This window comes from Cannabis sativa, chromosome X, assembly GCF_029168945.1.
Source record: "Cannabis sativa cultivar Pink pepper isolate KNU-18-1 chromosome X, ASM2916894v1, whole genome shotgun sequence".
NCBI lineage: Eukaryota > Viridiplantae > Streptophyta > Magnoliopsida > Rosales > Cannabaceae > Cannabis > Cannabis sativa.
In genome coordinates, this window is record NC_083610.1 from 82,497,703 (window position 1) to 82,511,376 (window position 13,674).

The 13,674-nt window shown below is 27.9% G+C and overlaps 1 protein-coding gene across 1 annotated transcript; it reads right to left on the minus strand.

Annotated features, from left to right (window-relative positions):
- Positions 1 to 217: 217 nt before the first annotated feature.
- On the minus strand, positions 218 to 8,593 carry LOC115700444 (NAC domain-containing protein 89). The gene is made up of 7 exons (XM_030627982.2): positions 8,443 to 8,593; positions 7,137 to 7,380; positions 6,736 to 6,962; positions 6,464 to 6,622; positions 5,553 to 5,880; positions 5,053 to 5,374; positions 218 to 545 (listed from the first exon to the last, which is right to left on the minus strand). Exons 2-6 carry the CDS (start codon positions 7,294 to 7,296, stop codon positions 5,127 to 5,129), a joined length of 1,122 nt encoding a protein of 373 aa, XP_030483842.1. The 5' UTR covers positions 7,297 to 7,380; positions 8,443 to 8,593; the 3' UTR covers positions 218 to 545; positions 5,053 to 5,126.
- Between the last annotated feature and the right edge of the window lie 5,081 nt (positions 8,594 to 13,674).

A 13,674-nucleotide genomic window follows, 5' to 3' on the forward strand; every position in this document is an offset into this window, starting at 1 on the left:
ACAGTGGGAGAGAGAGAATTATGAGAAGAGGAAAGGAAAAAAGTGAGGAAGATGTGTTGGGGAAGGTGAATAATACACAAAAACGTGTAAATATTTTCAGTAAAATTGTATATGTGTGAAAATATTTTGGTAAAAATGGAAAACAAAAAGAACAAAAGCCCAAAGTTTAAAATCTCTTCATATGTGATTAGTGAGATGCCATTATTAAGAATAATACTATTTACAATAATACTATTTTTTAAAAGATTTGGGTACTTTGTGAGTGTAGATATCATTAGTAGTAGTACAGAAGCTGATTTGTCTTCCTTCTATCAAAGGGGTCCTTCCGAATTAACTGGGCAAATACCTTATTACAACGTTTGATCTCTCCACCCTTCTTTTCTACGAATATATTTCACCTCTCTATCTTATTACTATGTATCTAAATACACTCATTTAACTAATCACAATCCCACAATCTGTCTTCATTTAAGTGTGAAAATGACCTTTGAACCAACTACTTCACAAACAACACTATCCTATTTCCAATTGCCAAAAGACAATAATCAATATATATATATAAAGGAATGCACAAACTAGGATGATGTGGCATTCTAATACTCTTTTTTCTTATGTTATCTTTTTTGTTGCTTTTTTACATTTTCAAATCAACTTTGTTTATTTAATTCAATATTAGTGAGTTCTTTAGGAGAATAAAAAATCCCACATGGTTTAAAAACTTTTGAAAATATGGTATTATAGGCTATATAAGGGTGTTTAGTAAACATTGTAAATTTTGTATAATGGGTGATTAATCAAATCAATCTAGCCCATTTAGTCTTTTTTCCATAAAATATATATCATTTTATTTTTTTTTTATCTTGGTTAAAATTTTAATATTTAAAAAAAAAATTAAAAAATTTAATAAATAAAAATATTTTATTAAATTTTTAATAATACTCTTTTTTCTTATGTTATCTTTTTTGTTGCTTTTTTATATTTTCTAATCAACTTTGTTTATTTGATTCAATATTAGTGAGTGGTTTAAAAACTTTTGAAAATATGGTGTTATAGGCTATATAAGGGTGTTTAGTAAACATTATAAATTTTGTATAATGGGTGATTAATCAAATCAATCTAGCCCATTTAGTCTTTTTTTCCATAAAATTTATATCATTTTATTTTTTTTTTATCTTGGTTAAAATTTTAATATTTAAAAAAAAATTAAAAAATTTAATAAATAAAAATATTTTATTAAATTTTTAATAATACTCTTTTTTCTTATGTTATCTTTTTTGTTGCTTTTTTACATTTTCAAATCAACTTTGTTTATTTGATTCAATATTAGTGAGTTCTTTAGGAGAATAAAAAATCCCACATGGTTTAAAAACTTTTGAAAATATGGTATTATAGGCTATATAAGGGTGTTTAGTAAACATTGTAAATTTTGTATAATGGGTGATTAATCAAATCAATCTAGCACATTTAGTCTTTTTTTCCATAAAATATATATCATTTTATTTTTTTTTATCTTGGTTAAAATTTTAATATTAAAAAAAAAAATTAAAAAATTTAATAAATAAAAATATTTTATTAAATTTTTAATAAAATATATCTTTTTAATATTTTCATTTCTTAATCATTTCTTTATTTTCTCAAATTTTCACATTTAAATATATTTTAATCAATTTTTTTAATATAGATAAATGTTGACCATTTAATGATTTAAATGATGACCTTTCAATTATTTAGCAAATTAAAACCACTTTTAATATAATGTAAGTTATATCACATTTAAACTATATGAATATATAGATATTAAAAAGAAAAAAAACGTAGGTAACTTATCATATTTATTTTTGAATTTCAGTTTTTCATTAATTACTAAAATAAAAACCTTATGGTTAATAATTATTATTATAAATAATATATCAGTTTTAATTTTATGAATTTCTTTAATCTCATTGGTTTTTACTATAAATAATTGTTAGACAAAGAAGAAATGTTGTCCATAAAACTAATGTGAGCAAAAAATAATTACTTAAGTGCTTTGAAGAAGCAAAATAGACATATGAAGAAGGACTAAAGTGAAGGTGGAGGCTTCTTGAGTTGATGTGCAAAGAGACCATTACTGGTGTAAGAGATGTTAAGAAATATATCATTTTTCTTTCTTAATTTTATAAAGTATTTTGATTAGTATTACCAAAATTCATAAAAGTTATATTATAGTATTTACCAAAAGTTATATTGTTCCAATACTTCTTTAAAGTTTATGTCATATATTCACGTAATACATATTATTTGACACGGTATTTTTATATTTTCAAGAATCTGAAGTTCACTCACAAAAAAATCTTAAAAGCCTTCACTAATCTTCATGAATCTTTTTAAAACAAAGACATTATTATATATCATTTATTATCATTTTTTGATTAGTGTTTACACTTGCAATCGTTTGTCATTTTTTTTATACTCCATTAGAATTTTTTTATTGTTGTAATTATAAATTTCTTATAAAGAATAATATATTTTGGATGCAAAATAAATTTAATCTTATGTGAGCTTTTTAATGGCATACTCTCTTTCCAATCATCTATTTTTTTTTTTAATTTATGGTTTGTTTTTTCTTTCCAATCTTTTTATATTATTTTCTAAATTTTATTTTATATTATTTAATACAACAAAGACACCCCTATAACACCAATATAATTTGTTAAGACACCCCTATAATACCCATATAATTTGTTATCAAAAAAATAAAAAAGATAGCTTCTTTTGTTTGTTGTTATTGTATACATATATGGTTTTTGGAATATAAAAATTATTTTGTAGTGTCATTGTTCTTGCATTTATTTATTTATTATTTTTTTTTTTTATAATGGTTAACTTATAATGATATTTGCTGTGTCAATGTGTAATTGTCAATTTTAACATTTTCATTCTCTTTCTTATACATTGCCTTTATATTAGCAGAATTTATAAAAAATTATATAAGCTTTTACTTTATGATGTACTTCAAGATATAAATACTGATTTTAGGTTGCTTTTGGTTGGAGGTAATAGAATAGAATAGAATAAAAATAAAATAATTTTTATTTCATTTTTTTATTTAGTTGCATATTAAATTAAAGTATTGAAATGACCTTCCCACTATTTTGGTGCAATGACTATTCCATTCTTTTATTCTATTTCATTCCTACTTTTATTTATATTCTCATTCTTCTACTCTTATGTTTTTATTACTTCCAACTAAACATCACCTTAATTATATATTCAAAATTATAATTAATGCAATTAAAGAAGAAACTGATGAACGGAAAAAAACAGAATTTTATTAAACTGATAGAATATTAATTATATATTCAAAATTATAATTAATGCAATTAAAGAAGAATTAATAAAAATAAAACTGATGAACGGAAACATACAGAATTTTATTAAACTGATAGAATATTAAATATTTATTATATCATATTTAACCAATTATATATGCAAATCATAAATATAAAATATATTTGACAATAAAGAGCATTTGATTAAAGTATCATTTCATTATTTCTGGCCACTGAAGTGTAAATTCTCATAAGTTAAACATCATTTTTTGATCATATTTGTTTTCCTAAATAATAATAATATTGAATATAGACTTACGTAATTCATAAATAATTATTTTCCTTTTCAGTTTGGTACATGAGATAAATTGGTAATTTTCAACTTTTTGTTGATACATGTGATGAATATCTTTTTATTTTCATAATTTTTAAATTATTCAATTTTATCTTATTTTTATTATTTATTTTCGTACTTTATTATGTTCATTTTATTTCCACTTTCAAATAATTATATTAATTAATTTAAACTAATAATAAACTATTTAACATAGGTTTTTTAAGTGATATAATTAATAAATTTATTCATAAAAATAATTAATTATTTAATTGGTATAACATTTTAGATTTGAACCGAAGAATAACGAAATCCATTAAAAAATAAAATTTTATTAGTTACACATTTTTAATATGATATGCTAATTAAAGAATATTCTTTTTCAAAGCCTAATTAAAAAAAAAATTTAGTAAACGATATTATGTAAAAAAATTAAGTGATGTAGTTATATCTAATATATAAATTTTACGCTAATAATTGCACATGCAAAATATGGATTGAACTTTTGACATGATACGAAATCGATACGAGCCCAAAAGATACAAGCACGATTAGACATGAGAAATACAAGCTTCCAAGCTCCGGAGACACATTTTCGAAAAATCCCAAAGGCAACACTATAAAATATTAAATAAATTTGTATTGCAAATATTTTATATAGTTGTTCGATGTTAAATTTACGTAGGTCTAACTGTGAATTTCATGTGTTTATAATAATCAATTTAGAAAAATTGTATCTATATTATTCTAATTTTTTTTCTTCAAAAAATCCTTTCAAAGTTTAAATTTTATTATTTGTGTATTTTAGAAATATCTTTTAGTAAGTATTTATGTAAAAATCTCAATTTAGAAAGAAATATGCAATATATAAAATAGTTTAAGTTTCTGTATCCATTAATATATATATATAAATATTTATGTAAAGAAAATTACAAAAGAATATAAGGTACATCCTAAAATATTTTTTTATCTATTTTATTAGAATTTTAGTAAATTTATTTCATTTGACTCTAAAAATATTTTTCTTTGCGAAAATTCTATAATGAACAATTATTTATAACTTGATATTACCAATTAGTTATAATTTTATTTATTTATTTATTTGAATCATATTGAATTTATATCATTATTTGATATAATTATATATATAATTTTAAAAAGTGGACTAATATTATTTTTAATAGTATATCTATATTGTTATTTAGTAATTTATTAATTTTTAATATTTGTTTTGTCACGATTTTTAATATTTGTTCTAAAATAATAATTTTTTTTATATATTTTAAAAATAAAAATATATTTTCAATTATAATAATACCAGTTTGTTTATAATACAGAATGAATACAAATATATATATATAAAGATTACAAAAATTGGTCAACACTTCGCGCGGCTAAGTTCTCTAGTTCTATTAATATATATTTATATATTGCGAGAACAGACATTCTATTATACAAACAATAGAGTCAAACTATAATCCTTAAAATGGCATGAAGCAGAGATACTTCTTCCGAAGCTTTTTCCTTCTCCCATGAGCTTCTTTCTTGTCTTCTTCTTCTTCTTCTTCTGTTTTGTTGCCACCTTGTGACTCGAGTCGATTTCCACAAGTTGATGATGTACCTTCAATCTTCAAATCAGGCTTCTGATTTTTGATTGGATTCTTCAAAACCTTCTCATCTGGGATTTTTGCTGAACCTTCTAATTCTTTGCTTTGTGACTTGCAAGTTCCTTCAATTAAACATGGAACATAAAACAATTTCAATCCAATGAAAATTGTAACTTGTAACAACACACTCTCATCACACAAACAAAAAAAAAACACATTTATGTATGAGCTTAAAGCTAATACAGTTGTCAAATGCAGCAAGTAAATTTATACACAAACAAGGAAAATCTTTTAGGGTACCTGTCAATGCTGGATGCATAACCATCTCAGTTGGTTTGGAAGAAACAAAAACGCTTAACTTGCAACCAGCATTGTTTTGCACCAAGTCAAAGGGTTTCTCCTTCTCCGACTCTATGTCTGCCAACAAATCTAGGGCATCGAAACATTCCTCTGATGACATAGTCACACAACTTGAATCCGAACTAGAAGAAGGTGATGGTGGAATCTGAAGATCCAGCAGTTCTAAGAAGTCACCTCCAGAAAGATAATCACTGTCAGCTGGTGGTACAATGTCCACAAGATTAGTAGGAGCACTTACTCTGTTTCCAATCTCGTTATCCTCGCTTGTCTAAAATATGTAGCAACCATCAACATATATTAAGAAAGCACTCTCCCTACTTTGAAGAGCAAGAGGAAAGAGAGATATTCATTTAGCTACAAATTTAACATTACAAAAAGTTTTTAAAAGATTAGATGCAGTGATTTATTTTCATGTCATGAAAAACTAGTCAAGAAATAATCACCATTTGGGCATTCTACTATACTAAGAAAATATCAAAGTGAAATTTCATAAATTTTTAAGGAAAAAATAAAATGATCTTTGGGAATTAAAGAAAAATCCACTTCTTCAAATCATCATTACTAATAATCAGAAAGAATTATAATAAACGCTTGTCAAATTTAGTTTTGAAGAGTCCTTGAGAAACTGCAAATGTTGGCATGTGAAGACAAAATAACTAGCAGTGAAGCATTTTGATTCCACAATAAACAAACAATTTGGATCTCTAGAAAAATAATAAATAATATCCAATCTTATACTCAAAATCAACATTGTGGTGTTAAAGCAATTAATGAGCTCAGGATTCACAAGACAGATAAGTAGATAACTACAAATTTGACCCACAAAACTTCACTATATCATTGATATGTACCTGAGGCTTACTAGTAGAACTTTGTCCTGTGTAGTTTTCAGACCTTTGAATAACTGATTGTGTTGATTGACTAGCCATATCAGCTCTAGCAATCTTCTGAGGCATTCCATGGTTAGACTTTTGTTCATCAACAACAAAGATATTGCAAAGCAAGCTTTCCTGCACGATTTTCAGCCAAACTGGCAGTTAATTAGTCGATTGGGAACCAAAAAAACAAGAAAAGGAGGAGGGCAGAGACAGAACCAAAGATGGGTAGTAGGTTCTACTAATACCTTTTCATTGTTATCTTTAGGTAAGATATTCCAAGTAATCCAGTACTTTTGCATAACCCAATTAGTTTTATGCCCGTGAGGAGCTTGACCTTCAAAGAAGTCAAGAGTATTTCTCCAACCAGTAATTGAAGAATTGGAAAAAATTTGACAAGCCTCCCCTTTTGGTCTCCAGTATCCAAAACTTGCATCCTTTTCAACCTTAGACATAATGTAAAACCAAATTCCATCTGCATATAACAAGAAAACTCATCCCATTATTAACAGGAAAAAGTTCACATTCCTTCACATTTTATAATAATGTTCTTACAGATAATAATATGTACCACATCAAAATTTTGCTATTTCCAATTATTTTTAAACAAACAATTCACCCTATCAAGAAAATAAGGAATATGACATACCAGGTAAATTTTCAGGCATGTGTTCAAAAGGATTTACATCAGAAATAACATTGCATGGAGGTGGAATGCCGCTCTCCATTTTCTCCATAGACATAATTATCTCCTCACCAGAACAAAAAGTACTAATTTCATGGGATGGGGAAGTTGCTGGTGGACACATGGCAGCCTGATATAAAGGTAACAAAGCAGTGACAAAATTCGATCTGTGGTCGTCTGTAGAATGAATGTCTGTCAAGCTGGCAAACTAGATTGACATAAAATAAAATGGAATTGTCAACACCAATCATCAGATTGTCAAGATTATATGTGAAAGAGTAAACGACAGACTCATAGACAGGGTTTTAATTTTAACTTTTAACCTTGAACAGATGCAGATGTAGATAAATGGAAGTAATCATTAAAATCAAAAGACCAAAAGGAATTTAAAAAGAAAAGGAAACCGAACTAATAGTCCACTACAAACTCAAGATTATATTACACTCCAAACTCAAGATTTTTATTAATTATGACATTATCAAAGGTAAAGATATGATTTACCAATAAGGTGTATAATCCAAAACCCAGCCTTTCTCCAAAAGTCTTTAAATTTCTAAACTAAAGCAAACCCAATGATAAGCTATTGACTGATAAATGAAGTGTTACATAACATGATACCAGAGACCAAGCATAAAATCATCGATGAAACAATTCATAAATATTTTGACTCAAATGTTGATCCACAAACCATAATATTACTTGATGCTGAGATGAGATGAGAGAGCAGAAAAACCAGAAATTCATCCAAGTTCCCATCTTTTCTTTGTTAAAAGATCAAATAAAATAAGTTATCCTACGATACCTTGACAAAGGAATTGAGCATCACAAAGAAAGACATTCAAGAAATTCATTTCTACTAAAAAAAAAAATCATTTAATATGATTAAAGCCCAAATTTATCGATTCCAGTAATTTTCATTTTAATGACCATAATTATAATCCGTTGGTTAATTTAATACCGATCCCAACAATAACAACATAATTCGTTCTTAAACTCCAGAAAAAGAATAAAAAAGACTCAATTTTATTTTTCCATCGATTTTCTTTTCTTCCCAAACACAATTCGAGCTTTCTTTTCCGTCCCGGTAAACTCGTCCATTTACTCATCAAACAAACAAAAATTAATAAAAATTTCAATAAAATAAAAACTGTGAATGAATAGCTCAATTAAACATGCACTTAACGTTCCATTCCATTCCAGAGATCGAAAATTAACACCCAAAAAAAATGAAAAAAAAAAAAAAGTTCTTTGGACAGTGAATCAACCGAACCTGAGAGAGAAAAGATCCCCGGATTCTTTAATTGCTACTCAGGCCCCAGCTCTTAGGGGTACTTATATAGTAGAGTGGCAGTACTACTGGAGTATCAGTAATCATGGTTAAACATTACTATTGTTAAATTTAACCATGGTACACCCGCACACAGTTAAGTGGAAAATACACAATTACCAATTTATCCCCTGAGACAGTGTTTTGTCATTGGCTTACATCATTGTTTCTGTGTGGAATTACTGATTTATCACTCAATAGGGTGACGTGTCGCCTATTCATTGAGTTACATCAGGTTGTTTCGGTAACTTGGTTGCTGGAGCCCACTCTTTTGCGTTCCTTCCGCGTAGCTTCACTTCACTACAGTCGACACTCTGACTTGGCATATGTTTTTGTAAAAAGGAAAATTATCATTTCTTCATTTTTAGTACATAATTTAATTCCTTTTTTAATTAGGAATTTAATGTGTGTAATAATTAAATCACCACTACAATGCAAATTTATAACTTTATGTATATTATAGTAACTAATTACATTATAAATACATAAAAAAAATTATTTATAATTTATCGTATATTTTATTAATTATGAGAAATATATTTTTTTATAAATTATATATAGTAAAAGTAAATAATAAATATACATATTTTATTTACAAATTTGTATTTAAATTTTAATAACCACACTATATCAACATATTATTATACACTTTGTCAAGAAAACATATCATCACAAATATTATCATAATAAATATATTAAATTAATAATTAATAAACATTATCTATAATAATATAAATATAGTGTTTATACATAAGGCCACATTTTTATTTTTTGAAACACATTTTTCAATAACTATTAAACATAAATATTACATTTTACATTATATATGACCTTTTAATAAACAAGAAAAAATGTGTATTTAAATAAATAAACTTAAGTGTTTCATTATTAAAATTATTATGATATTATAATATACACATATATTTATTATCATAATAAGCATAGTAGATTAATAATAACATTATAAACATTAATAATACTAATCAAATATTTAATAAACATATATATGTACATTGTTTATAAAATATAAATAAAATTTATAAATGTACTTGTATATTGTTTTTTTAATTTTATATTAAATTTTAGTAAATATTTAGTAATATATCAAAATATAAATATTAACTTTTATATTTACAAATTTAGCTTTATGCGTTTTTTTTTTTAGAAAATCAATTGAAAGTAATGAACAAGTTAAAATTGTAAACATATATGTTTATTTGTAAATAATCATAAAATTGTATAGAATTATTTAAAATATTTTTTTTGCACATTTTTTGTAATATTATACATTTATAAATGAAAATTGCCCTTATTTTTATTTTTTTTTTTCAATAAATAGTATATTTATTTTTTTGTATGAATCACTACAATTTTACACTATCATTGCATTGTTGTTGAGGACATCTCCAACCTATGTTTGGTTAGTAATATTCAATAAAAAGTATTATATTACTTTGAGATATTAATGACAAAATTACATAACATAATTTCTTTTAGGGTAAGTGGCGGCAAAACCCTCAAAACTTTTATTTTAGTTTCACTTAAACCCCAAAACTTAAATTTAGACGGTAAAACCTCCAATACTCGTACGCTGTTAACAATTTAACATTTCTGTCCATTTTAGGTGTTAAGTGCCATGTTGGACTGGACACAGTGTACACATGGCACAATTTTATTGGTCTTTTAAGAAAATGAAAATAAAATCAATTTGAAATTTTTCTTTCTTTTTTTTTTCTTTTCTTTCGTCTGTTCATCTCTCTCTCTCTCTCTCTCTCTCTCTCTCTCTCTCTCTCTCTCTCTCTCTCTCTCTCTCTCTCTCTCTCTCTCTCTCTCTCTCTCTCTCTCTCTCTCTCTCTCTCCTCGGTAGCCACCCTGGCAATTCTCCGACCACCCTAAGCCGCCTCGACTCCTCTCTCTAACCTAGACGCCGACCACCACCCACCACCATGTTGGAAATTATTTTACCAGGATCTTAGATCTACTCACAAGTATGTTGATTAACACCCTAAATATGAACTTTCTAAAACGATGAAATAAACACATATAAAGTTTAGGAAACCTTACATTGGGTGCAGCGGAATAATATGACTCCTTCCGTTCAGATATCTAGCCCTTGATTCCTTTCTGTAGCAGAGCATTATCAATATCTGAACCTGGATCTCTTTCTCTGAATCTTTGATGCTGAAACTCCTTTGCTGATGATCTTTCTTCACGATCTTCCTCACTATGATTGAGGTATTGCTTGATGTGTGTGGGCACTACTCTAATCACTAAGGATTTCGAAATTCATGAGGGAAGAGAAAGAAGAAGTGGTAGCTAAAGATAGGGAGAGAGAAAGGCTCAGTTTTTCTGAATCAGAACTGTAGAAAATTTAGTGTAATTTTCCTGAAGCCTTCACTATCTATTTATAGCATTCCACTGGGGTTAGGTTTGAATTATTTGGCATTAAAATAATAAAAATATCAGTTTAAATTTCCTACAAAAGTGGCAGGCCCTATACTAGTGGATTTGGGCCTCACTTTTTGCAATTTTGCAGTTTTACCTTTTCTGCACCTGATTTTCTCAAAAACGCCAATTTTCAAATTCAACCATTTAAATGCCAATTCTAACTATTTAATAACTATAAATAATTATTAAATGATATTGTCATTTATCATATTTATTAATTGAACCATACAAAGTATCATAATTAACAAATATGCCCCTATAAACTCTTTCTTTACAATTTCGCCCTTACTTAGTGAAAAATTCACAAATAGACATAGTCTAATTTGAGAATTATAATTGATTAATCAAAACCAATTACATGAGTCTTACAAGCAATATTATCTCAACTAGTAGGGGGACCATGGGTCTATATAACCGAGCTTCCAATAAGTAGATCAAGAATTTAGGACTAAAATTCACTGACTTATTAATTCTTCGTTGAATCCACGCATAGAACTTAGAATTGCACTCTCAGTATATAGAATGCTCTATATGTTCCACCATATAGACACATCATTAGTTATCCATTGTTATAATCCCAATGTGATCAATGATCCTCTATATGAATGATCTACACTGTAAAGGGATTAGATTACCGTAACACCCTACTATGTATTTTATCCTTAAAACACTTGACCCCGTATAAATGATATTTCAGCTTATCTGAAATGAGATCTCCACCATTTATTTTCGTTTGGTCAAGCTCGAAGGAGATCATCCTTTGCTTACTATTCGCCAGATAGAAGCTATAGATTCCATGTTTATGCTAGCGCTCCCACTCAATTGCACTACCGTGTTCCCAAAATGTACGTATCACCCTGACCTAAAAGTAGGCTTAACTAACAAATCAAAGAACACGAATAGCCTTTCAAGATTGAGCCTAATCATAACAGGATTAAGATCATTTGATCTAGGATCAACTAGGCGATATTGACTTGAATAGATATTACGGTAAGTTTAATAAATCTAAGTCAAAGTTCAATATCGGTCCCTTCCGATGCATACTCCATGCATCCAACCTGAGCTTTACTTTAACCAATGTTCTGGAAAGAACATAGTATTTCTCCAAATACAAGTAAACTCTTGTTGTAGATTATCATATCAGTAAAACCCTGTGTCTGATAAATCTAGGAAACTTTATTCACATAATCATGTTTACTTTCCAATGTGTTGACGGCACAATAAACAGGATCAAGTATGTGAAAAGGGTTTCAGATGAATCTATACATTATGTACTTATAATCATGAAATAAATCATGTGAACCATGCAACATTAAATGTTATTTCTGATCTATATTAATAAGTAAATCTGATTATATTGAAATGAGTTTTTATTTAGGGCATAAAACCCAACACACCATTCCCTTCCTTCCGAGCCATCGCCACCACGACCCAGACCTCACCACCTGATTCTAGGATTAGAGTTTTTTTTTTTTTTATTTCTTTCTCTTCTTCTTCTACCCAAAATAATAAGCCTAGAAAAAATCAAGTTCTTCCCAAAACTAAACCCAGAAAAATCACATTTAAACCCTAGGCCAAAAATGCAATCACATTTAAACCAACAGTTCTTTAATCGACCATCTAGCCCTGAAATAGAGCGAATTTTTACTCGGTTTATGAATAGCGATGGCGGCGGTGAAGGAGTTGGTGAGGAGGATGTTGGTGTAGCCGATACAACAGCTCAGAAGTTGTCGTCTGAGAATACCCATTTCGTAACTCCAGCGACGATGAGTAACGAACCAACTGGAGAGGTCTTCCACCACAACCGCCGCTGCAACAACCGACAAATTTGAATAACTATTCTTTTGCTTCCCCGAGCTTTTACCAGAGCCAGTCAAAGCCACCTTTACCAACTCAAAACATGGCTTCTAGTAACGAAAGGTCTTTGTATGTGAATCAGTTCCCGACGATGAGAACTGGGGGTCCAAAAAGTTCCAAGAAAGAAAAGAAAAAAAAAAAGAAAAAGAAAAAGAAAGGACAAAGAAAAAGAAAAAAAGGAAAGGAAAAAAAGAAAGACAAAAAAAAGAAAAATTATTTTTTTATTTATATTTTTTTTTAATTTCAAAATAATTTTATTTTAATTTTTTAATTTTTTTTAAATAATTTTTTACGTGGACCAATAAAATTGTGCTACGTGTACACTGTGTCCAGTCCAACATGACACTTAACACCTAAAATAGACGGAAATGTTAAATTGCTAACAAAATACGAGTATTGGGGGTTTTACCGCTCAAATTTGGATTTTAAGGGTTAAGTGAAACCAAAATAAAAGTTTTGGGAGTTTTACCGTCATTTACCCTTTCTTTTAACACTTAACTATATAAATAAAAAATTTAGTGACAAAACCTATTGAATCCTCATCCAGTTTTGCTCTTTATACTTCTGTTCAAAAATCCTTTATCTTCCACAAACCACACCCGCCAAAAAAAACGTAGCCCACAAACTGATCCCCTCTTTTCCCATTAATGGCACCTCTAAGCTCAGCATAATGCCGAAGAATACAATAAACCCAGTGTGGCCAGCATGTTGTCCTTGGCGTCACCAGCTCCAGAACCAGATTGTGTGTATGGCATTTTTAATTGATGGGAGGTCTTGAGTAAGGGATCCAATCAAAGATTCTAGGGTTTCAGATCAGGGAGGCGAGTGAAGCTCTGTTGCAAGTCTACTCAGTTGAGCGGAACTAATCCA